Source organism: Neolamprologus multifasciatus, chromosome 7 (assembly GCF_963576455.1).
Source record: "Neolamprologus multifasciatus chromosome 7, fNeoMul1.2, whole genome shotgun sequence".
Classification (NCBI taxonomy): domain Eukaryota; kingdom Metazoa; phylum Chordata; class Actinopteri; order Cichliformes; family Cichlidae; genus Neolamprologus; species Neolamprologus multifasciatus.
In genome coordinates, this window is record NC_140445.1 from 42,076,335 (window position 1) to 42,099,662 (window position 23,328).

Consider the following 23,328-nt stretch of genomic DNA (forward strand, 5'->3'; position numbering starts at 1 on the left):
CATGTTGCTTTTTTATTATAAGATTATTATTTCAGCTGCAGTGACAGTGAGGTCCATGTGGTATTTCATTATAACATTATTTCTACATCATTTCAACTGCTGTGACAAAAGAATATCCCAAATATTGTAAACATGTATCATTTCATATATATACAACTTTCTTTTTGTCTCCTGCCCTCACCAGGATAAATATCAACTTCTGTATAGCACTTCGCTGGGGACAGCACAACTTTCACTGCTCTCTCTGTGTACGCCACAGTCCATAGAGGCTAAAAACTATACATCACCATTGTAAACATATAGGAGCGCCTTCAAATCTAAGACACAAATCGTTTCAATTTTTTCAGTTTTATTTATATAGAGAGAAATCACAACAACAGTCATCTCAAGGAACTTGACATTGGAAGGTAAAGACCCTACAATAATACAAAGAAACTCCGGCAATTGGAAGACCCCCTATGAGCAAGTACTTGGCAGACCCATGCTCAGTGAGGGGTGGTTGTCTGCCACAGCGTTTGGGGGTGAGGGGAGCAAGACAAGACAAAATACTTACTGTGGAAGTGAGCCAGAGATTAATAATAACTCATAGTTAAATTGAGAGGGGTGTATAAAGACACGGTTAGTGAAAATGGGTGAGAGAAGGAGAAACATTCATTGGATCATGGGAACCCCCCAGCAGCATAAAGTCTATTGCAGCATAACCAAGGGAGGATTCAGGGTCACCTGATCCACCTCTAACTATTAGCTTTGTCAAAAAGGAAAGTTTTAAGCTGTCACAGGGGCCCGGAGGTTGGTGCAATGATTTGGACCCAAGACCAGATTCAAACACGGAAGGCAATAGTACGATATAAGGGACTGAAGTGCTCTGGTCTGAGCTGGGAGACATGGAATGGGGGTTGGATGCACATGGTAGCAGGAAGTTTAAGTTTGACAGCCGATTGACTGATTATGGACTTAACCTCGTAAGGACCGATGTAGTGGGGAGCAAGCTTGCGAGAGAGTGCCTTCAGAGGAATATCCTTAGCTGCCTTGGAGTATACCTGTTAGCCGATTGGCGTAGTGGCATTGATGATTGGTGGCTTTGAGTAACGCCTTCCGAGTCCGAGCCCAGGCGCGGTGGCAATGCTGGAGATGGTGCTGGACTGAGGGAACGGCGAGGTCAGCCTCTTCCTCAGGAAATAGGGGTGGCTGATACCCTAGGGAGACTTCAAAGGGGGACAAGCCAGTTGCAGAAAATATGAGGGTGTTGTGTGCATACTCTATCCAAGGTAGATGAGAGGACCATGTTGCTGGGATGTAAGTGGTTAGGCAGTGGAGGTTAGACTCCAGCTCCTGGTTGAGCCTCTCTGTCTGGCCATTGGACTGTGGATGGTATCCAGAACTGAAACTGACCTTGGCTCCCAGAGCAGTGCAGAAGGCCTTCCAGACATGGGAGGAGAACTGTGGTCCCCGTTCCGAAACAATCTCCAAAAGGATGCCATGAAGCCTGAAGACATGGTTAACCAGGAGCTTAGTAGTCTGAAGGGAGTTTGTCCAGGGAGACGAAATGAGCAGCCTTTGAAAACCTGTCGAATATGGACAAAATGACAGTTCCCAGAAGAGACAGGTAAACCAGTGACAAAATCTATGGCTATGTGAGACCAGGGGCAATGGGGAATAGTTAAAAGTTGAAGGAATCCTGCCGGTCGTTGAGTTCTGTTCTTACTCCTAGCACAGATGGTACAAGCCGCCACATGCTATATTTTTTCCAATTTTCTCCCCCATTCCTTTTTCAGCTTAGACATCGTCATACTACACATATAATGTAGTAACTGAAATAACACTAAAAGAAATAACAAAGGGCATCCCTTTCCAGAAGTACCATTTTAATAATGAAATGGTCCTACCTACGCCGGGGTGACAGGCAAACTTAGCAGTGTTGATCCAGTTGATTACTGTGGAATGGTGTGAGGAGGGGACAAAACAGCAGTCAGGTGAACCAGTGCCAGGATCAGGTTCATCCTGGAGGGCCTGGCGAATTGTCTTCTCCGCATCCCAGGAAATTAAACCCTCCCTGCAGGTGGTGGGTAAGGTGGTCTCCCCTTGTGAGTGATCTGTGTTTTTGGCGAATTGGCGGGAGAGAGCATCCGGTTTGATATTCAGAGAACCTGGACAGTATGAGATGGAAAAAGTTAAAACCTACAAAAACACAGTGACCATCAAACCTGGCGGGCATTTAGTTGTTTTGTGGTCCTCAGGTAAGTAATATTCCTATGGTCTGTCCATCTAAGAAAAGGCTGCTTGGCTCCCTCTAGTAGGTGACGCCACTCCTTAAATACCAACTTATTTGCAAATTATTTACGGTCGCCTACATCATAATTTTGTTCTGCCAGAATGAAACAACGTGAGAAGAAGGCACAGGGTTGCAGCTTTGAATGTGGCCTGGACCGCTGGGAGAGTACCACTCCTACACCTGTGTCTACCTCTACTACCTGTTCACATTCATCCCGACCCCATGATGTGTCATTTGTAGACCAATGTCCTAGAAACATTTTCAACGTTTTTCGCAAATTTTTTACTGTTGCTTCATCTGGAACTACACTGCGTTCCACATTATTATGCAAATGATATTTTTCTCTGATTTTCCTAAATAGTCGATTCAAATGACAGTCAACATAATTTTCGAGTCATCAACCATTAGAGTATAAGTCAAATGTTACTGAACAAACCTTCCAATGAAAACAGTATGTTTTTCAAAAATAAAAAACTTAAAATGCACTGTTCCAAATTATTACGAACACAGAGTGTCAAAACATTTTATAGGTTGTAGAGAATTGAAAATGGCCATCTGTCGAATTTGCAGCATTAGTAGATCAATTTTTGTGAAATCAAAAGCCATTTCAATCAAAAGCATCTTAACAGGCCATGTTACATATTAACATAGGACCCCTTAATTGATAGCAGTTTCACAATTCTTGCATCCATGGAACTTGTAAGTTTTTGGAAAGTTTCTACTTGAATGTCTTTGCAGGATGTCAGAATATCCTCCCAGAGCTGTTGTTTGGATGTGAACTGCCTCCCACCCTCATAGACCTTTTGCTTGAGGATGCTCCAAAGGTTCTCAATAGAACTGGGGTCAGGGGAGGATGAGGGCCACACCATGAGTGTCTCTCCTTTTATGCTGATAGCAGCCAATGATGCAGAGGTATTCCTTGCAGCATGAGATTTTACACTGTCTTGCATGAAGGTGATTTTGTTGCGGAAAGCACAGTTCTTTTTCTATCATGTAAGAAAGTGGTCAGTCAGAAACTCCACATACTTTGCAGAGGTCCTTCACACCTTCAGGGACCCTAAAGGGGCCGACCAGCTCTCTCCTCGTGATTCCGGCCCAAAACAAGACTCCACCACCTCCTTGCTGACGTTGCAGCCTTGTTGGGACATGGTGACCATCCACCAACCATCCACCACTGCATCCATCTGGACCATCCAGGGTTGCACTGCACTCATCACTGAACAAGACTGTTTAAAATTAGTCTTCATGTAGTTCTCGGCCCACTGCAGCTTTTGTGAGCATTGGTTAGGGGTGGTTTATGCACAACTGCAAGTCTCTGGAGGATCCTACACCTTGATGTTCGCAGGGCTCCAGGGGCACCAGTAGCTTCAAATATGTGTTTGCTGCTTTGTAATGGCCTTTTAGCAGCTGCTCTCTTAATCTGAAGTATTTGTCTGGCAGAAACCTTCCTCATTGTGCCTTTATCTGCATGAACCCGTGTGTGCTCTGACTCAGCCACAAATCTCTTAACATTATGGTGATCACGCTTAAGTTTTCGTGAAATATCTCTGGTTTTGGTTATGTGTCCAAGTAGGGGTGGGCGATATAAACGATATACGATCGAAACTATATAAATTTGGCCAACGATAGAGATTTTGACTATATCGCTCTATCGCGATAGCGCATGTTGATGATGTCATCAAGCTGCGCCTGTTTTGGTCGAAAGCATCGCAGCGGCTAAAACCATTATCATCTGCAAATTATGGCGGGCGACAGTCATAGCAAAGAGATGAAGCACTTTTGAAATATGGGGAAAGCCAAAAACTGCGCTTCCTCCACTTCCGTAACATTGATTCATTAATGTTGAATTCTCTCGCAGCTGTTCTATTCCCATGTTGTTGCAGTATATTAATAACTAACCTCGTATTGCGGATGAATAATCTCAGTTGTTCTCCTGACTGAAGTTTGGCCCGTGTATAGCATCCTGCTATGCGATTGCATTTGTCCCAAACCACCAGAATCCCTCACGTTAACTTTTATCGAGTGGAAAAAAAGTTGCCGTTCATCCTGTCCTTCGGGAGGATAAGAAGGACAGACGCAACAACATTGTCATCCCCTATGTAGCCGGTGTATCAGAGAAACTCAGGAGGGTTTTCTCCAAGCATGACATCCCGGTGCATTTCAGACCCAGCAACACGCTCAGACAAAAACTGGTTCACCCGAAAGACAAAACGCCAAAACACAGACTTAACAATGTGGTGTATGCTGTACAGTGCAGCAAGGAATGCCCAGACCTCTACATTGGAGAGACCAAACAGCCACTTCACAAGCGCATGGCACAACACAGAAGAGCCACCTCCACAGGACAAGACTCAGCAGTCCATCTGCATCTAAAGGACAAAGGTCACACTTTCGGGGATGCCAATGTTCACATTTTGCACAGAGAGGACAGATGGTTTGAAAGAGGAGTGAAAGAAGCCATCTATGTCCACTGTGAGCGACCATCTTTGAACAGAGGCGGTGGTTTACGACACCAACTGTCTGCCATCTATAATCCAGTTTTGAGATCCCTTCCCAGACGCCTTAACGCCCACTCACATCCTGGGCCATCTGACTTCAGGAATTCGCATGATAAGGTGGGGCCAGGTTTCACAATGAACTCACTTGAAACTCTGGCTGATTGGGACCCACACCCAGTTTCACACCTTGGCTCAGGCGATTAGAGGATCATCAGGGGGTCCTTTTGTCCCTCTGTGGGGGGACACTCCCACTAGGTTTATATCTGGGACTCTCCACCATTTGACCTTAGAACTGAAGAAGCTTCTCGGATGAGAGGTGAAACGTTTTCAAACAACTTAAAGAAGTCCAGACGCTTTTCTTTGCAAGCTCCTTTGACTTCCTGTTAACTTCTAACTCCGTTAAATTTTATAAATTCTGTTTTTATGGATGCATGGATGTAAAACTTTATTGTTACACCCGATAAAGCAGCAACATTGATGATTTAATTAAAGATGAAAGAATTTAGACCGTTTTTAACTCTTAGTGTTCGTTTGACTTTGGTACCTGAAATGGACGAAGTTTTGGACCCAGATTACTCCGCGAAGCTCCTCACTACGGCAGCCGTAATGCTCTGACGATCCATCAAGCAGTGCGGCTTACGAAAGTTGTACTAAAACATTTTTTAACAGATTTCTGCACACCAAAATTGGTTCGAGGTCAGTAAGCACAACCAGAATTCATACATAAGGCACACTCTCGATTTTTGAGAAAATTAAAGGATTTTAAGTGTGCCTTATAGTGCGGAAAAAACGTTATACAGAAGAAAAAAATATATCGTGATATGAGTTCCTGCCCCAAGTGGAGGAGTTCAAGTATCTCGGGGTCTTGTTCGCGAGTGATGGGAGAAGGGAGCCGGAGATCGACAGACGGATTGGGGCTGCAGCTGCAGTAATGCAGACGCTGCACCGGTTTCGTCGTGGTGAAGAGGGAGCTGAGTGTAAAAGCGAAGCTCTCAATTTACCGGTCGATCTACGTCCCTACCCTCACCTATGGCCACGAGCTGTGGGTAGTGACCGAAAGAACGAGATCGCGGATACAAGTGGCGGAAATGAGCTTTCTCCGAAGGGTGGCTGGCCTCTCCCTTAGAGATAGGGTGAGAAGTTCGGCCATCCGGGAGGGGCTCAGAGTAGAGCCGCTGCTGCTCCACATCGAAAGGAGCCAGCTGAGGTGGTTTGGGCATCTGATAAGGATGCCCCCTGGGCGCCTCCTGGGTGAGGTGTTCCAGGCATGTCCCACCGGGAGGAGGCCCCGGGGCAGACCCAGGACACGCTGGAGAGATTATATCTCTCGGCTGGCCTGGGAACGCCTTGGTGTTCCCCCGGATAAGCTGGAGGAGGTGGCTGGGGAGAGGGAGGTCTGGGCCTCTTTGCTTAGGCTGCTGCCCCCGCGACCCGGCCTCGGATAAAGCGGATGAAGATGGGTGATATATATCGTTACCGCACATGCTTCAAATTATATCGCGATAGGAATTTTAGGCCATATCGCCCAGCCCTATGTCCAAGGCATTCAACTATTTCATGTAACAGCAGAGAGATCCTTTTTCTTACTCATATTGCTTGAAAATGGTGGTCTGCTTAATAATGTGGAACATCCTTCTTTAGTAGTTTTTCCTTTAATTGAGCTCACCCGTCAAACTCATGATCATAGGTCTCCGAGATTAATTTCAGTGATCCACAGAGCCCTGAGACATAATTCCATCCATGAGTTTAATTGACAAACAACTTATTTAATCTTTATGACACTTAAACACAATTTGCATAATAATTTGGAACGCGATGTACAGCCAGGTAGCCGCACCTCTCACTCACCTCAAGTCCACCGAGATCCCCCTTCTACAGATCCCCTTCCGTTAAGTTAAAACATCTATTCACCGAATCCGAGAAAATATTGAAGATGTTTCCCAGATGTTGGTGGGGGCCATTACCTCACAACTAGAACCTTAGCTAGGTCTGTCTTCACCTGGCCTCCTGCTAGCATGTAGCCAAGAATTGACTGAGGGTGAACGAAACTCACATATCTCTGTTTTGATGCATAACCGGCATTGAAGCATGGACCGGACGTGAATGGACCATGACTTAGGTAGAATCTTAAAAGTAGAGAGAGTGTCTGTCTCACAAATCCAACCTGGGAGCTGGTTCTACAAAAGAGCGGCCTGAAAGCTGAAGGCTATGCCTCTCACTCTACAATAAATACTCTAGGAACCACAAGTACAGCTGCAGTACGAGAGCAAAGTGTTCTTTTATGGTGATACAGTACTATAAGGTCATTAAGATAAGATGGGCTCTGTTTGTTCAAGACTTTGTATGTAAGGAGAAGAATTTTGAATTCCATTCAAAATTGAACAAGGAGCCAATGAAGAGCCGCCAGTATAGGAGAAATATGCTCTGTCTTTCTAGTCCCTGTCAGTACTCTCAAGCAGTGTTGGTCAAGTTGCTTGAAAAAAGTAATCAGTAAGTAATTACTGATTAATTCCCCCCAAAAGTAATCCCATTACTTTACTGATTACTTATTTTCAAAAGTAATTAGGTACTTAGGTACTTATTTAAAAAATGATTTACAACCTGAATATGTAATAAAGCAATAGATCTTTCAGCCCAATTCTATTTTTTCTGTATAATCCATCATACAAAATGTAATCAAATGAAAAAGTCTCTTTTTGAAACTAGTTTTATTAGTTTTAATCTTTTAACTTTATGCATGAAGCAAACATTAAATGATATGCAACATTCTCTGACTGGAAGAAATTTGTTTAACATTTAAACCTATTTTCTGCATATTCCAGCATATAAAATAAAATAAAATATTTTTTTGTGTTTACACTCACTTTTTCAAATAGATGCACGTAAAACACAGCAGAAAATAAATAAAATCAAAGACTCAGCGGCCCTGTTGCTCTATTTTCACCTGTATAGCAGGAGTGGGGCAGGCGGAAGTTTGCCCTGGTGCAGGTGTGTCGTAGCGGTCAGTGGAAGGATCCGGCAGTTTCTCTGTGAATTTCACATTCCCGTGTTAGCGTACTGTCGGTGCTTGCTCGGCAGTTTAGGGGGTTTTTTTGCTGTAAAAAGAAGTTTTCTTCCCACTCAGTGAACAGCGGACGCTAATGTTTTTGTCACCTTTTACGGAATCAAACTCAAAGTAAGGTCAGTACTTCCACTCTTTAAATGCTGCACACTCGCTTACGTCATTGTCATGGGACACTCTCGCAAAAAAATCACGGTTTTAGTAACGCAGTAATGCAGCGTGCTTATGGGAAAGTAACAGTAATCAAATGACTTTTTTTGCAATAGTAATCCCTTACTTTACACGTTACTTGAAAAAGTAATCGGATTACAGTAACATGTTACTTGTAATGTTCTCAAGGCTTTTCAGGGAGTTTTTAGGGCATCCTGATAATAACGAATTACAGTACAGTGGTCCCTCGTTTATCGCGGGAGTTGCGTTCTAAAAAATAACTTAATAATAGCGATAGGTGAAGTCTGCGATGTATCCAACTTTATTTTTTACAATTATTATAGATGTTTTAAGGCTGTAAAACTGCACACTTTATACACTATTCTCAGACAGGCAGGAACATTTTCATACTTTTCTCTCTTGTTTAAACACTCTCAAAGTTCAAAACTTCATAGAAAAAGAAGTCCAGTATTATAGAATGAAACCAAAGGCGCCTGCGGGTGCCTTTGACGATGCAAGATGTTTCGTCGACATTGTTGTTGTTTGTTGGGGAGAAAACTTACAAACATACAGTACAGCACTTCAGATTTGCAGGCTGATCAAAGATTTATGTAAATTTGAAAAGCTGAATGCATTCTGTACTGTACAGGAGACACGGCACGAGATTGATTCACAATGGTCTACAGCCAATCAGGATGCAGAATGCGCTGTACAAAAAAAAAAAAAAAGCATGCAAAATTGCACCAAAAAATCCGTGAAACAGCGAGATTGCTAAAGGGGAACCACGTTTTAGCGAGGGACCACTGTAGTCCAGCCTAAAAATAATAAACATATGAACTAGTTTTTCAGCATCACTGAAGGATGTTTCTAATATTAGAGATATTGTGCATAGAAGAAATGCACAAGGGAAGAAAGTCCTACAAATTTATTTAATGTGCGCACTGAAGGACATATCCTGATCACAAACGACTCCAAGAAATCTCACAGTGTTACTGTAGGCCAAGGTAATGCCATCCTGGGTAAGACTGCTCACTCAAAGCTGCAGAGAAACACAACAGAAAGAAAGAAGTCAGAGAAGGAACTTGAGTGAAAGACCGGAAATGATGGGCTTATATAAGGGAACAAACAAGGGAAAGAGTAAGAAAATATCATGCTGAAAAGAAACAACAAATTCAGCTTGAACAACTTTTAACCCTAAAGCCTGGTATAAAAAATATAACCGCAGAAAAATGAGGAACAGACAAAGTAAGACATGCAATCCTAAAAGCCCAGAAGGTAAAGGCTACAATCCTGGAATCTAATGTTGAGAGTGTGAGATCAATTAAAACACCTTTGGAAGAAAAACCTTGAAAGCTCTAGCAACAAATATATCCAAGGGTCTTGAATGGTTTGAATGAAAAGCGTGCAGCTTGTATAGCAAATTTTATTCAAATGTGTAGAAATAATAATAAAAAAAAGTAAAGCAAAAATTTATACACACATACACATATATATATGTAATGATCATCTCCCCACCTCTCTCCAGAGACAGAGGTGGGTATCCTCAGTGTGAGTGTGGAAAATCAGCACGTATAAGTAACGCAGGTACACACACACACACACACACACACTATATATATATATATATATATATATATATATATTCACCCCACCTGTCCTCTTGCACATACTGGTGTGTTGTTTCACATTTAGGCTACTAACCAACAGCAGTCAAAAGACAGAAGGGCACAAGGGCACCCAATCAGGCGCTTATGAGTGCTACTGACTCCACACCCTCTACCTCCAGTAGTGCACACTACACTAAGTTTCCTTCACACTAACACACACTAAGTCAGAGGAGAAAACAAGAAAGGAAGGGAAAGAATCTCTTTTTATTTCCCATCTTTTCATTTAGATCCCAGCGTATGTGGATTAGACTGACAAATAAATAACCAGACAAACAGGGCAGCTGTTAACAGAAATCAGTGGAAGCAGTTACAATGTCTGTTTATGGCCAGAATCACTTTACTTGGAATGGTACTCTGAGAGATCTGCATGGCAGCTATACAGGCTTCTGCACAGGTAGGTAAGACTAAGTGTGTTTGTGTACATGTGTATCAGTCACATGTATTTTCATTTGAAATTAAGAATACCTTTTAAAAACCATAGACAGTAAAGGTATGAGGAATGGCTTTTATTTATCAATGGACTTCATGCAAACTGCAGTAAAGAGAAAGTCTTCTGTTACTCCTCTGAGGTTGAAATCAAAACTTGTGGGGTCCATACCATTTATTGGATGTTCTTGTATCCTTTCTTGTGTCCTTCTGGTGATTCTCTGGGGCTCTTTAAAATGCAGTAAAATGAATCTAGGATTAAATGAAACTTTCTCATGCATATGCAAACATACAGATTGCATGTCTATGCTTACTCTCCTGATGAGAACACGGACAGGGGTGGGGGCGGGGTGGAATTGACTTGGCAGGCTGTGTAAGGTTGGCATGAGTGCCTGTATGCTTGTACACATCAAGACCAAGCAGAATTCTGACTTGGCATTACTTGCAAGAGCATTCAGTTGCAGTTGACACATTTAATTGTGGTGTACCCTATAGCTTGGAATTCATTACACATCCATTTATGCATAAAATACTTTTTTTCCACAGACAAATCTCAGTTTCCTTACTTATAAACATTTGAACCAGACCACCAGTGCATAGATATGACTTCTGCTGTGATTGGGTACTCAATAAATAAATAATTTAAATCTAATCTTTACCGTTACAATCACTTATACTGAAAGAAGTAGTCATACTAACTGCAGCTGTGAGTGTCAAAATGCAAAGAATGCCAGTTATGAAAAGCAACTTTTGCTTCTGTAGTCATGGAAAGGTTGCTTGAAAATATCTAGTGCCTCCAGTGCTAGTCAGACTGGAGTGCTATCTCTGCTATGTGGCTGTTATGTGCTGAATGTTACTGTGCATGCTGTGTCAACTCTCTACAGTAATAAGATGTCAGATCAGAGGCATAACAGAGAGGAGCAAAGTAGCATCCAGTGGGCTAATGACACATAAGTGATTTGAGTGTGCTATAGGGTAGTCAAGGAAACTGTCACTCTTATTTATGGTTTAATGTCTTGGTAACGATATCATACTGTTTACTTGATTTACTGTTTGATATTGCTTTTTATGATCTCAGATCCCTGTGCACATTATAAGTTATCTAAAATCCAATGAATTGTCAGTGACTCATACACTTCTTTCTAGTTAGCAGTTAGTGAATGCAGTTCACCAGATTTTAGAAACCAACAGTGTCACTGAGAGTCTTGTAAAACTACAACTGAAGATGAATCCACTCAGCACACATCATTAATTCTTATAGATGCAGAACATGAGTCAATAAGCATGAGTAAATGTTAACTTACAATATAAGGGGCTTTGAGGCAATTGTTGTTGTGTTTTAGTGCTATAGAAATAAAGTTGAATTTAACTGAATGAATCCATTCAACTGAGGGGAGGCCCTGCAATAGTTTTGTTTGTTTTCTGTCATGGATCACTGGTAGACTTAACAGAAGATGAAAGAAAAGTCTGGAAAGGTTTAGGGCTGAACAACTACTAACTTGTTCGGCAATTTGAACTACAATAACTCATCTGTTGAACTGGACCACATGGACTAGCCTTCGCTCACTAAATGTGTTGGTGAGCCTTGGCCACCAATGATCTTATCACTGGTTTGCCACTTTTCCTTCCTTGGACTACTTTTGATGGATATTATACCACCACTGTAGTTCTGGAGATGCTCTGATACAATCATCTAGTCATCACAAGTCAGCCTTGTCAAAATCGCTCAAATCCTTAAGCTTGTCTATTTTTTCTGCTTCTAACACGTCAACTTTGAGGACAAATTGTTTACTTGCTCCCTAATCTATCCCATCCACTCAAAGGTGCTGATATTTTATGCCTGTATATGTATATATATATTTCCCACTCATCCTGCAAATGGTCTTTGTTGGTCCTTTAAAGTCTTGAGGTCCTCTACCAGATGCCTGTGAGCTGAGAGCATAGTATCTTTGTTGTTCATAGGACAGAGATCCCGGATGTCGTTCCTGAGATCTGCTGGAGCCACTTGCCCAGTTTGTGGGTCACTGCTCTGAGTGCCACAGAAACATTGTTGTCATTGTCACCCTCTACATCTTCTTGAGCTCCTCTCTCAGCCCTCCTCTTTAAAAAAAATTATTTCATTCTACAACTACACCTACCACTATAGCTGTCTTCATTTTACCATGAAATTTTGAGATACTGTCCAGTAATGGACAGTGTGAATAGAAAAGTGCTACAGTAATGCAGATACACTGAAGGAGAATATTGTTTTTAAATAACATTTCATTTACTACAATGTGAAATAAGGTTGTGTAAATGCATATCTGTCCTTTTGCTTCTCCCTTGCTCTGTCTGTCAGTCTGGATCATCTAGCCTGTGTGGATAAGGGTGGTGATTTATAGGTACATTGAATTGGAAAGGGCCTCCTTTGCTTCAAGTTTCCATTGCAGTGTGATTTACATCTGGGAGGGAGGGGCATGGGCTTGAAAATTGGCATGCTTCAGATGCCGTGGAACTGTTGAATCATGAGTAAATAAATAAGTCTGACAGTCCACTATCAGCCCCTAGAGGCTGAAGGGCTCATTTCAAACAGTCAGAGTCACTGGTCACGAAAAAGAAACTAATGCTATTGTTATTATTAAATAACATTGGGGGGGGGGGGGGGGGGGGGGTTAATTCATCCGCTATTATCTTTTTCAATGCCATGTGCCAATAATGTGCCAATACAGTGCAAAGCAGCTACCTGAACTGTACTCCCAGAGAGGCTGATTATCTTGTCGATAGTTTTAGCACTGTAGTCGGTCTGACAAAAATTCAGCACTCTGTTAAGAGTCTGTGAAGGTTCTCAGTCATCCAGGTCATCGTAGTCAAAGGAGCTTGCAAAGAAAAGCGTCTTGACTTCTTTAAGTTGCTTGAAGACGTTTCACCTCTCATCCGAGAAGCTTCTTCAGTTTTAGGGTCAAATAGTGGAGAGTCCCAGATTTAAACCCAGTGGGAGTTTCCCCCCAAAAGAAGGACAAAGGACCCCCTGATGATCCTCTATCTAATCACATGAGCCAAGGTGTGAAAACGGGTGTGGGTCACAATCAGCCAGAGTTTCGGGTGAGCTCATTGTGAAACCTGGCCCCACCTATCATGTGATTTCCTGAGGTGAGATGGCCCAGGATGTGAGTGGGCGTTAAGGCGTCTGGGGAGGGATCTCAAAACTGGATTATAGATGGCAGACAGTTGGTGTCGTAAACCACCGCCTCTGTTCAAAGATGGTCGCTCACAGTGGACATAAATGGCTTCTTTTTGGGTTTATATCTGGGACTCTCCACCATTTGACCTTAGAACTGAATAAGCTTCTCGGATGAGAGGTGAAACCTCTTCAAGCAAGAAGTCCAGACGCTTTTCTTTCCAAGCTCCTTAGATTATGATGACCTGGATGACTGAGAACCTTCACAGATGTCTGAAATGCACTGGGATCTCGTGCTTGGAGAAAACCCTCCTGAGTTTCTCTGATACACCGGCTACATAGGGGATGACAGTATTGTTGCGTTTGTCTTTCCTATCCTCCCTCGCTGGTGTCTGATCTTCTTTTCTGTGCATCTTTGCTGACTTTTATATTATAAAGTCATTTATGAAGTCAGTGGTGTGGGTCCTAATGCCCCCCCCCCCCCCCCAGCTGCCCAGATGGATTGGGCTGATCATGATTGCTTCTGCCAGGCATGAGGTGACCTTGATGCAATTTGCGTTTATATGTCTGGCAGGCATTGTTCCATCCCCTCCACTGTCCCACCTCCCTCCAGTTGCTTGCTTTCGCCTCACCAATTTGACTGGACCAGTTGGCAGACATATCGGTGGGACTGGTTGTCCTGTGCCTCACCAATGTGGTTGTGCTGGCTGGTGTCTTTATTTTCCTTTGGGTCTGTTCGCTGTCCCTCTGTGCTGTAGGCCCCTCTTTCTGAATGCCCATGCTGGCTGGCCTCAGTGGGGGCCTGGAAACTGGTGGAGCCTGCTTGTGTCTGGCAGAGCACACAGGTATTCAGGGCTTCTTGGTCTTGGTCTTTTGATTGGAGTAACGATATCTTTACAGTATAACTCACCACAACGCTTGTTTTTGTCTTTGTGTCATTGTGGTACATTTTGCTACTGAAGGGATGGTGATAATGTGGAAGATCATAGGCATAACTTAACAATTGGAGGGAACAAAATGATACATCACAAGTATATCAGTTCACTGATGTCTCAACCTGGCATGTTTGGACCCAAAACGCAGAACTGAAGCCAAACTTAATGAACAAACTAACCTTTATTCATGTGAAGTTGGGAACCAAATGTCCAACGAGCAGAAACCAAATGTCCATAAATCCAAAAAAGAGAAAACACATGGCGGTGCGGAGACCTCTGGCAGAGACGAAGCAAAACCAGCAGGCGAGGAGACCTTTGGCGAAGACAAGACAGAACGAGCAGGCATGGAAACCTTTGGCAAAGACGAGGCACGGCCAGCAGGTTTGGAGACCTCTGGCTGAAGTGACACGAGGCCAGCAGGTGTGGAAAGCTCTGGCAGCTGCTGCTGGGGCATGGGAACCTGGGAGTGGATGCGTTCAGCTAGCTCCAGAGCCTGAATCCCTTCCCTGACTTCATGCAGATGTTTAATAAAATCAATAAAGCCTTACTAATTTTGGTCCTGAAGCCAGTCGTTTCATCAAGTTTGGGCTGCCGACACCTTTTGTTGGTACTTGAACTGCTAACAGCACCCACAGTTCCTGTGTTGCTGCAACATGTTTTGCTGTTTTTTTCGGCGTTTTGAATAATTAAACAGCGTTTTTTACGCCATTTCTTAACCAAACGGGTTAGAAAAGTGGCAATTTTTGACTCTAATGGCTTGCCATACTGATCAGTCCGAGCAACGCGCTTTCTTCTGATTCTTCGGCTATGTCCCAATTCAGGGTCTGCACGCCTGAAGTACGCACACTACACGTACTACGTACGGTGTGTACTATAAGTACGAGAAGTGCGGAAGTGAGAGGCTTGTGAAATGGGACGGTCTAGCCTTCGTCGCGCTGTTCAGGTTGCCTAGCAACCATGATACTAACCGCAAGAAACGTCACATACAGCTTTGTGTGACATAAATGAAGGAGAAAAATGTTTTGTTGGTCATTCATTTCTGTCATGACATCACTTTGATTAGTTGAGTATCTGAGGCTGAGACCACAGGACTGTAAAACATGATTGTTGTGTTTCATTTCTGTACTGAACAGTCATTTCAAGGTTAGTTAGTAAATGACAATTAGCTAATGTTGTTCATGAGACTAAAGTCATCTCACTGTGGTAATGTAAATATAATATGGCCAATATCATAGTATTGTCAGATTATTATGATATATATATATATATATATATATGTAAAGGCTTTACAACCAAGTTAACGCTGAAAGTACAAACATCACTAATGTCACACAACTTTGCCGATATGTGGCCAACAGCAATGTTTTAATGTTCTTCGCTATTAAACATTCGCACATAAATAAGTGACGTCATATCCGGTACTTACTTTTGACAGTTCACTCTTGGCCGCTCCCTTCTGCCGTATTTTGCGGCAAAATTATCCACACCCACCGCCGCGCTATGAATTGTGGGATATATGGGACCACAAAGCGTGCACCGGACCACGCTTGATATTTGGGAAAATCGATCGCATTTGTCGATCGGGAAATCGCATTTGGAGTATGCATTTGAAGTACACTTCGAATTGGGACAGCTGTCGTCGCGTGGCGGTGACGTAATCACACTTAAAATGCGTACTTCAAGCGTGCAGACCCTGATTTGGGACACAGCGTTCCATTTTTGAAGCCGTGTGCATCAGTGTAATCGGTATACCAGGAAATCATGCATTAACAAAAGTTCCCCATTGCTTGGAATGCAAAGTGCGATTAAATGCGTTGATTTTTTTTATGCATTTTTTTTCAAATGAATTAATCACAATTAACGTATTAAATTCCCACCCCTAATAATTATATAAATGAATCAGTTTGGCACCTGTCATTTAATAGTGATTTTATTCAATTGGAAATATGTAATTTTACTATGACATTTTATTAAGTGGGCAAATAGTGTTTCTTGTTTCTGACCTGTGTGTTATCAGTAATTTATACACTGATTATAATGAGAAAATAAAATAGACTACATACTCATGAGTGTTTTGTTACATTTTGCTGAACAAGTTTTACCTAGCCATTACAGTCTATTATCTTGCAGCAGTAAACGCGTTTTTCTATAAGTTTTAATTGAAAACTAAATTAGTAAATAAAAAATTAAATGTAATGTTTCTAAATACCAGGCTTACTGAGAGAAAATGAAAAAAAAAAAAACACCACTGGTTTTACAACAGCAGTAGTGAGTTGTGAGCAGCGTCTATGTGTGCTGCTCTGCTCAAATGAGTTATACATGGAAAGCCAAGACGTGCATATCAGTGTACCAGCCTGCTGTCTGAAGGCATCAGTGAAACTAGACAGCTGGAGCTACACTCAGGGTTCTCCCCTCATTATTGTGGAAATGGAAATGTGCGTGGGTGTGCAACATATGGCTGTGTCAAGCCCGGGGAATCCTGTCTGGGATAGCAGTATGTCTTTGATTTCACCTGTGGATTAGGAGTTCCTGATGGGAATGTTATGGCATTTTTCAGTTGTTGATGTGATTTTCTTTTATTACCTATGTGTGTGCCTGTGTTTGTGAAATAAATAGATAGATAGAGAGAGAGAGAGAGAGAGAGAGAGAGAGAGAGAGAGAGAGAGAGAGAGAGAGAGAGAGAGAGGAAGAGAGAGAGAGAGAGAGAGTGAGAGAGCAAACGAGCGAGAGACAGTAACAGAGAGACAGAATGACACAAGCTGAAGGTCACAGTGGTTGAGAATGTTCATCCTTAATCCCAACTTTCAACCAGCCAGCTCAAAGCCAGCTCTCCAGCCCATATGAACTTTAAAGCATGTTGACTCTTCTCATGAAGTCATAATGCACATATGTTTGCACACACACAGACACACACTAACAAGATAAGAAAGTAGTGACTGAAACAGAGTAATACATAATATATAGATTCCTTCAGGGTAGACGAGGACAACAGAATGAAACCAATGAAAGCATAGGTGTGGGTTTAGGGTGGGACACAACAACTCTGACCTGTGAAGCAGTTATGGGCTGTGCTACCTAATTAGTCAGTCAGACGTTTTTTCTGGTCAGCGGCTCTTTCTCCACAGTTCTTGGTATCTTCAAATGTAGTGCTGCACCAATGGTACTGCAGCCTGCTCCTCCTGGAAACTGATGTGGTTGCCTAGAAAACATTCAAATGGTTATTTGAATGTTACAATGGTGACAACCCACCATCCTTTAAAAGCTGTAAATTAATTTCTAAATTGTCTTTACTAGAATTTTATTTTTCAGAAGAGCTGTCAAAAACCAAATTGTGCTTAAAGTGCTCTGTATCTGCGGGTCTCCCTTACTGGCTGCCTTTCTGATTTAATTGTGTGTTTAGCATCACTTTTTTGTAAGTAGAATAAATTTAAAGGTGAATAAATTATTATATGGATCAACAGATGAGTACTTTCATCCTGGGAGTTAGTAAGACTGAGTCAGATAAGCAGCATTGAATACACTGTAGTGTTTTTTCTGGGTTAGAGTACGGTGGTACTGAATATAGTCTGTGCCCTGCAGCTGCCCCGCTGGTCTTGTCAAAGCCTTTTTATAGTGGCAGTCTTCTCAGCACCACAGCACAAATGTTTTCTGGAACTCTTTATCCTAGAGGGGTAAGATTACACATGCAAAGTCACATGTGCGCACTTAAACACAATAAGGCACACATATAATCACTTTTCTATAAAAATACTTTTCTTGTATTTTATGGTAGGAGGAATGTGTTTATTGTTATGTTTTTTGCATGTGTTTTATGATCGTGTAAAACAGACTGAGCAGAAATGACACACACTCTCAGGAAGACATCAACTTTACTAATACACATGTCCAGCAATGACACACACACCAGCACGCGTGCCCCCTCCCTGGCCCTGTGAGTGTCACTCCGCTGTGTTTAGACACAGTATCGTTACAGCCTGTGCAGAGAGAAAAGCACACTGATGCTATAAGTGTGTCTGTGTGTGTTTGTTTGAAGTACTGCTTGCATGTTGCTGAGGAGACACTTTGGCTCTCAGACTGTCCAAGTCCTCACTGATGATCCCGTTTCATTTTGTCGTTTGTCTGTGTAAAAGTTTGTTCACCTTTTCTTCACTCTTTTGATTCATCCATCTGTTGACTGGAACAGGACGAGGTCGACCAAGTATGACGGCCACCTTAAGCTCCTCCAGCGGCTTAGAGGTCCTCCTTTCCACTCTGCAGGTATGTGCTCCTGTATGTGACGTGTTCGTATAAAACACTGAAATAACAAATCAAAACAATTACTTAACTTCCATATTAGCTTTAATGTATGCTGAGCCCCTAATAGTCTGCTAGGGATATAAAAAAAAAAGGAGAAAAATAAAATAAAAACTAAAGTATGCTTTGCCTCAGCTGATTTACTGAGAGGAATATCCGAGGCTTGCGTGTTTGGAATATTAACAAGATATGTTTTTTGTACTTTTCGTGTGGTATATTTTGCAGGCTTGCATTGGGTAATTGCTGCATCAAACATGTATCAAATATACATCAAGCTCAATCCGCATTCATATGCTGTATCATGTTCACATTATTTGGTTTGTGGTTGACACTGGATCCTTAAAAAGTTGAATGACATAAAAAAAAAGTCAATAATATTGGACATAAACTTGGGTCCTGCATCAGCATTAAACTAGGATCTTTAAATAAAAGACATGTAACTGCAACACACTCATATGGAGCAGTGATGAAAACCTATCTATCTACGTGCTTGTTAAGGTATTGGTGAAAGGGACCGCGATGGTACATATGATACAAAACATCCCTGGGGTGCTACAGTTGGATACTGGGGGGTATAGGGGTGGAGAGATTGAAACAGCAGGTGGCATTACTGGCTCAACATCATTTTTTAAAAAGTGGCGGACTAACCTCACATTTTTAATGACAACACATTCTGACTACTGAGCCTGGGCTAATCCATCTTTTTTCAGTTCTTTCATACCCACAGCCCTGAATTTACAGTTCAGTCAGTTTAAACCTAATCCCAGCATCTGAGAACAAACAGATTTCCTGAGTGTGGATGGACTGCCAGAAACCATTCTAACTGCAGATGAACCCTGAGTTGCTGAATCGGACTTAATAATACAATTCAAAATACAGTTTTTAGTGACTGATCTTTACTAAGTGATCCTCTGAGGGAACCTCAAAAGCCACGAAAGGTGGTCATATAGGATATCTCCTCTACAGTGAAGGTTTCTTTTAGCACTCCCCTATTAGCACAAAACAAATGAGGAAAGAAATATATTGGCTTTGCATTGAGCATATTTATGCAGCTCTTATCTATTTTTTGTTACTGCTAAAGGACACAAAGACAGACAATCATTACATCATTTATTTAACAACTGTGAAAAATGAAGCGCACTCCATGATTCAAAAGCTTGTAGAACAACCTTCAGCAGCATTAACCAGAAGCTATCATTTTCTGTAGGACTTTATCAGTCTCTGTGATCACTGAGGAGGAATTTTGTTCCATTCTTCTTTACAGTGTTGCTTCGTTCATTCAGGCTTGCGAGCAGTCATTTATATGCAGCTCTCTGAAGGTCTCAACAGAGTATTTCAGCCAGTTTCAGACAGTTTAGCTGTCTGACCGATGGCCTCTCCTTTGACTCTAGAATATTTTGGTACACAGAGGAGTTCATGTTAGACTCGGTGACTGCTCCGTTCTTGGGTCCTGTGGCTGTAAATCAAGCTTAAATCATCCCCCCTCCACCACCGTGCTGACAGCTGGTATGAGGTGTTTGTGCTGATATACCATATTTGGTTTTCTCCAAACGTGGTGTTGTCCATGAACACCAAGCATCTCCAGTTTGGTTTGTCCAAAGGCATTGGCCTTCATACCTCAATTTCATTTTACTTTACAAATACATTTAGAAGTCCATTTCACCACACTTACAACCAAATGAAGACCTAACTGTGCTGGGAAAGTAAAGACAAGTCTTTAAAATGAATACTACTATTACTACTACTACTACTACTAATAATATTAACAGTACCATAGCACTTAATTTACAAAGCACTTTTAAAAACAACAACCGGGCTGACCGAAGTGAGCAGTTTTCTAAAACATCATAGGCCACAAAATGTACAGAATTACACAAAAAAAAAAAACAAGGCATGTAAGGAAAACAAGGATAAAAGTAAAGACGTAGGCTTTATCCTTTTAATTTAAATATATTTAATTAATCTCACTCATCTTAACTTAAATGGTCTTATCTTTCTTTCTTTTAAAAAAAATGCAGTAAGTTTCTCATCTCAGGCTAACAGGACACTTACTTGTTCTCTTTCTTTTAGGGGAAATGACATCGAGCTCTCCTTTTTTTTTTTCTTCAGGTGAAGCCTTTCTTTGTTATTTACTTAATTTTAAACAGTCATCACTCTCATGGAAACACTAAGAATGTTGTCTCAGACTTTCTCCTTCTGTTTTGCCTTAGAGACGCGCACTTCTCTCTTACATCGTCACCTCCAGATGAACCTGTTTCTTTGTATAGACAAATGGGGAGGGGTGGCTTTATGCGGATTAGGCAGTATGTAGGATTTAAAATGACTGTGATTTATTAATATACGCACAGCAGCAAGAAAAAAACTGTGGCATAAATTTAACATGACTTTAATTGCAAAATCTTTTTTTTGTAAGAAATTTCTCATGCATTTATCAGTAAATGAGGCCCATTGTTTCAGATGTCTTGTGGTTTGTTCAGGTTTCAGCTTTGCAAACCTATGTTAACATTTATCATTGCTAATTGAGGCCTGTAAAGTTTTTTGCAGGTCCTCTTAGTATTGCATGCGCTGACCTTTGGGTGAAAATTTGCTGGGATGTCCACCTTTGGGAAAATTGTCAGCTGTCTTAAATGTTTTCCAGTTGTGAATAATAATAATAATAATGATAGCATTGTGGACTTCAAGTTGTTTGCAAATGAGCTCATAAAGGTTCCCAGATTATTGGGAATATTTATATTTTTTGTTACAATCAAACCTGTAACAAAATCAAACCAATCAAACCATGATTATTCAATTTTGTGTTAGGGCAGTTTCTAAAAACTGTCAGATGAGAATCACAGTCTCAGGAACAGATATATTTAATTACTGTCACAGAATTTCCTCCCTTCTAAACATGTGAAACTTCAGAAGGGTAGAAATATTTCATGGGTAGACAGTCTAAGATACTGGCTCATTCAGTTCTCTACATCAGTGTAATGGGTCAGCTTTGCTGTGAGTGCCCTTTTTTCACTGAGAGGGTGAAAAAAAAAAATTAAAGCTCATTTAAAATTGTGTATCTCAGTGTTAACTGAAAAGTCACACGTTTCCATATATCTGTGGACTATAGGACCTGAACCAAGAAGCCACTGTCAGAAGCCTCATCATGGTTAGAATAGAATAATCCTTTAATTGTCCCACAAGGGGAAATTTGGTTGTAACAGCAGCCAGAAAGAAAGGTTGAGTGCAGCACAAGCACCATTTTTATATGCAGGGTTTAAGTTACAAAAAAGTAAAGACAGTGCAAAAACAAAGCTCCCTCATCAAACATATGGCCTTTTTTTAAAAATAGCTTTCAGGCTGTCACCCACTTCAGACTGGAACATGTGGTTACAGTAAAAAGTGGCAAGTTGCTTCAACTGGTTAAGTTGACATAACCTGTCTATCCTATTTAAGATGTTATTACCTTTATGTAGCAATCTTTGCACAACACAAGCCTGTACTATTTTATTACTTTTCACGCTGAATATCTAGAACTAAAGACCAATGCAATTTGAGAAAATTCCAGTCGAGTGGTGTGTAAACAAACGCAAATTTATGTATTTACCGACTACTACACGAGAAAAATCTCGAGTCTTTCTTGTATAGCCCAGTCTGTTCCACTGGAATACCAGATGAGATCAGTGAGTTCGCAGGAAAATAGATGAGCAGAAGCAGCAAGGCAAGATCAGACTCAAGATTATGAATTTTACAGGGTAATGTGGAGGATTAAACATGAGATGACCTCCCACAAGACCTCAAAATATTTTTACCTTAAATTTGACCATGAGCTAAGGTTGCTCCAATGGTTCCTAGTCCCTAGGGAAAGATCCTGTTGCGGAAACAAGACTATAGTTTCTATTTGAACAGGCAGATTGCTGGCCATCTAAACAGCCTGTCTGGATGCAACACATTAAGTTATTTATATCTGGCATCAGATATTTGTCAGAGGCCTCATTTGGACATTGGAGAAGGTTTCTTCATACAACGCACATTTTAACGAGGGAGATGTTTGGCCACCTTAAAAGATTTCTGTTGAAACGGCAGAATTTAATCAGCCAGATTGGGTAGTTGATAAGACCAGCAGACCACTGCTCAGGGGGGTCGTTTTGAAAATGTGGGATTAGAATCTCTGAGAAAATCCATCTGCATGTACATGTGAAGTACATGTGACATAAGGAACATGTATTTAAACTAATATCCTAATGTACATTAGTTTGGAAATATTGGACACATTTTATGTATATAAGGCCACGAGTCCGCCATGATTGGCTCCAGCTCCCCTGCAACCCTGATAAGGATAAGGGGAAGAGAAGTGTGTGTATAAAAGTTTTTTTTAAATATGGTGTCATCCACTGGAACAGTTTGTGCTCCGTTACATGAAAGGAGCTGAATTTAACAGGAAGTAGGAAAAAATGGAAAGGCCTAAAAATATTGCCAGTGTAATTAATATGAAGACATTTCACAGCCAGGATTTCAACAGGCTATAGAAACATTTCTTCACAGTAACATGTCAGGGTCAGTGCCACTTTCTGCCCTGTCTGCATATAAAGTCCTGAAGCAAGCTATGCTCACACTGTGTTCCAGGACGTGTCAATGCAGGATGCAGAATTTCCATGAAACACATCTACTACACTCACCGTGTTCCATCTGGTCATAATCAGCTGACTGTGCTCAGCTTTGGGATTGCAGGCCTCAGTCCTGACAGCTGATGACATGAAGACAATTATAAGAGATTCACAAAACATGAGAACTTGCAAAACAAATTGCAATCATTCCACTTTCACATAAACACAAGCAAGAAAAATGAGCTTTGTTGAGTGATAAAATCATTAAACAAAAACAAACACAAACAAG

General features: G+C 41.4%; 1 protein-coding gene across 3 annotated transcripts in view; it reads left to right on the forward strand.

Moving 5' to 3' along the window:
• Positions 1-9,806: 9,806 nt before the first annotated feature.
• agbl1 (AGBL carboxypeptidase 1) overlaps positions 9,807-23,328 on the forward strand; it is a 95,578-nt gene continuing 82,056 nt past the window's right edge. For 2 of the 3 annotated variants that reach the window (XM_085166750.1, XM_085166751.1), the window contains exon 1: positions 18,124-18,423. In XM_085166750.1, coding sequence (XP_085022876.1) covers positions 18,367-18,423 — 57 coding nt within the window. In that variant the 5' untranslated portion in view covers positions 18,124-18,366. Of the gene's footprint in view, positions 10,043-18,123; positions 18,424-23,328 lie in introns of those variants that run through there. The other variant, XM_085166753.1, reaches the window with a different exon arrangement.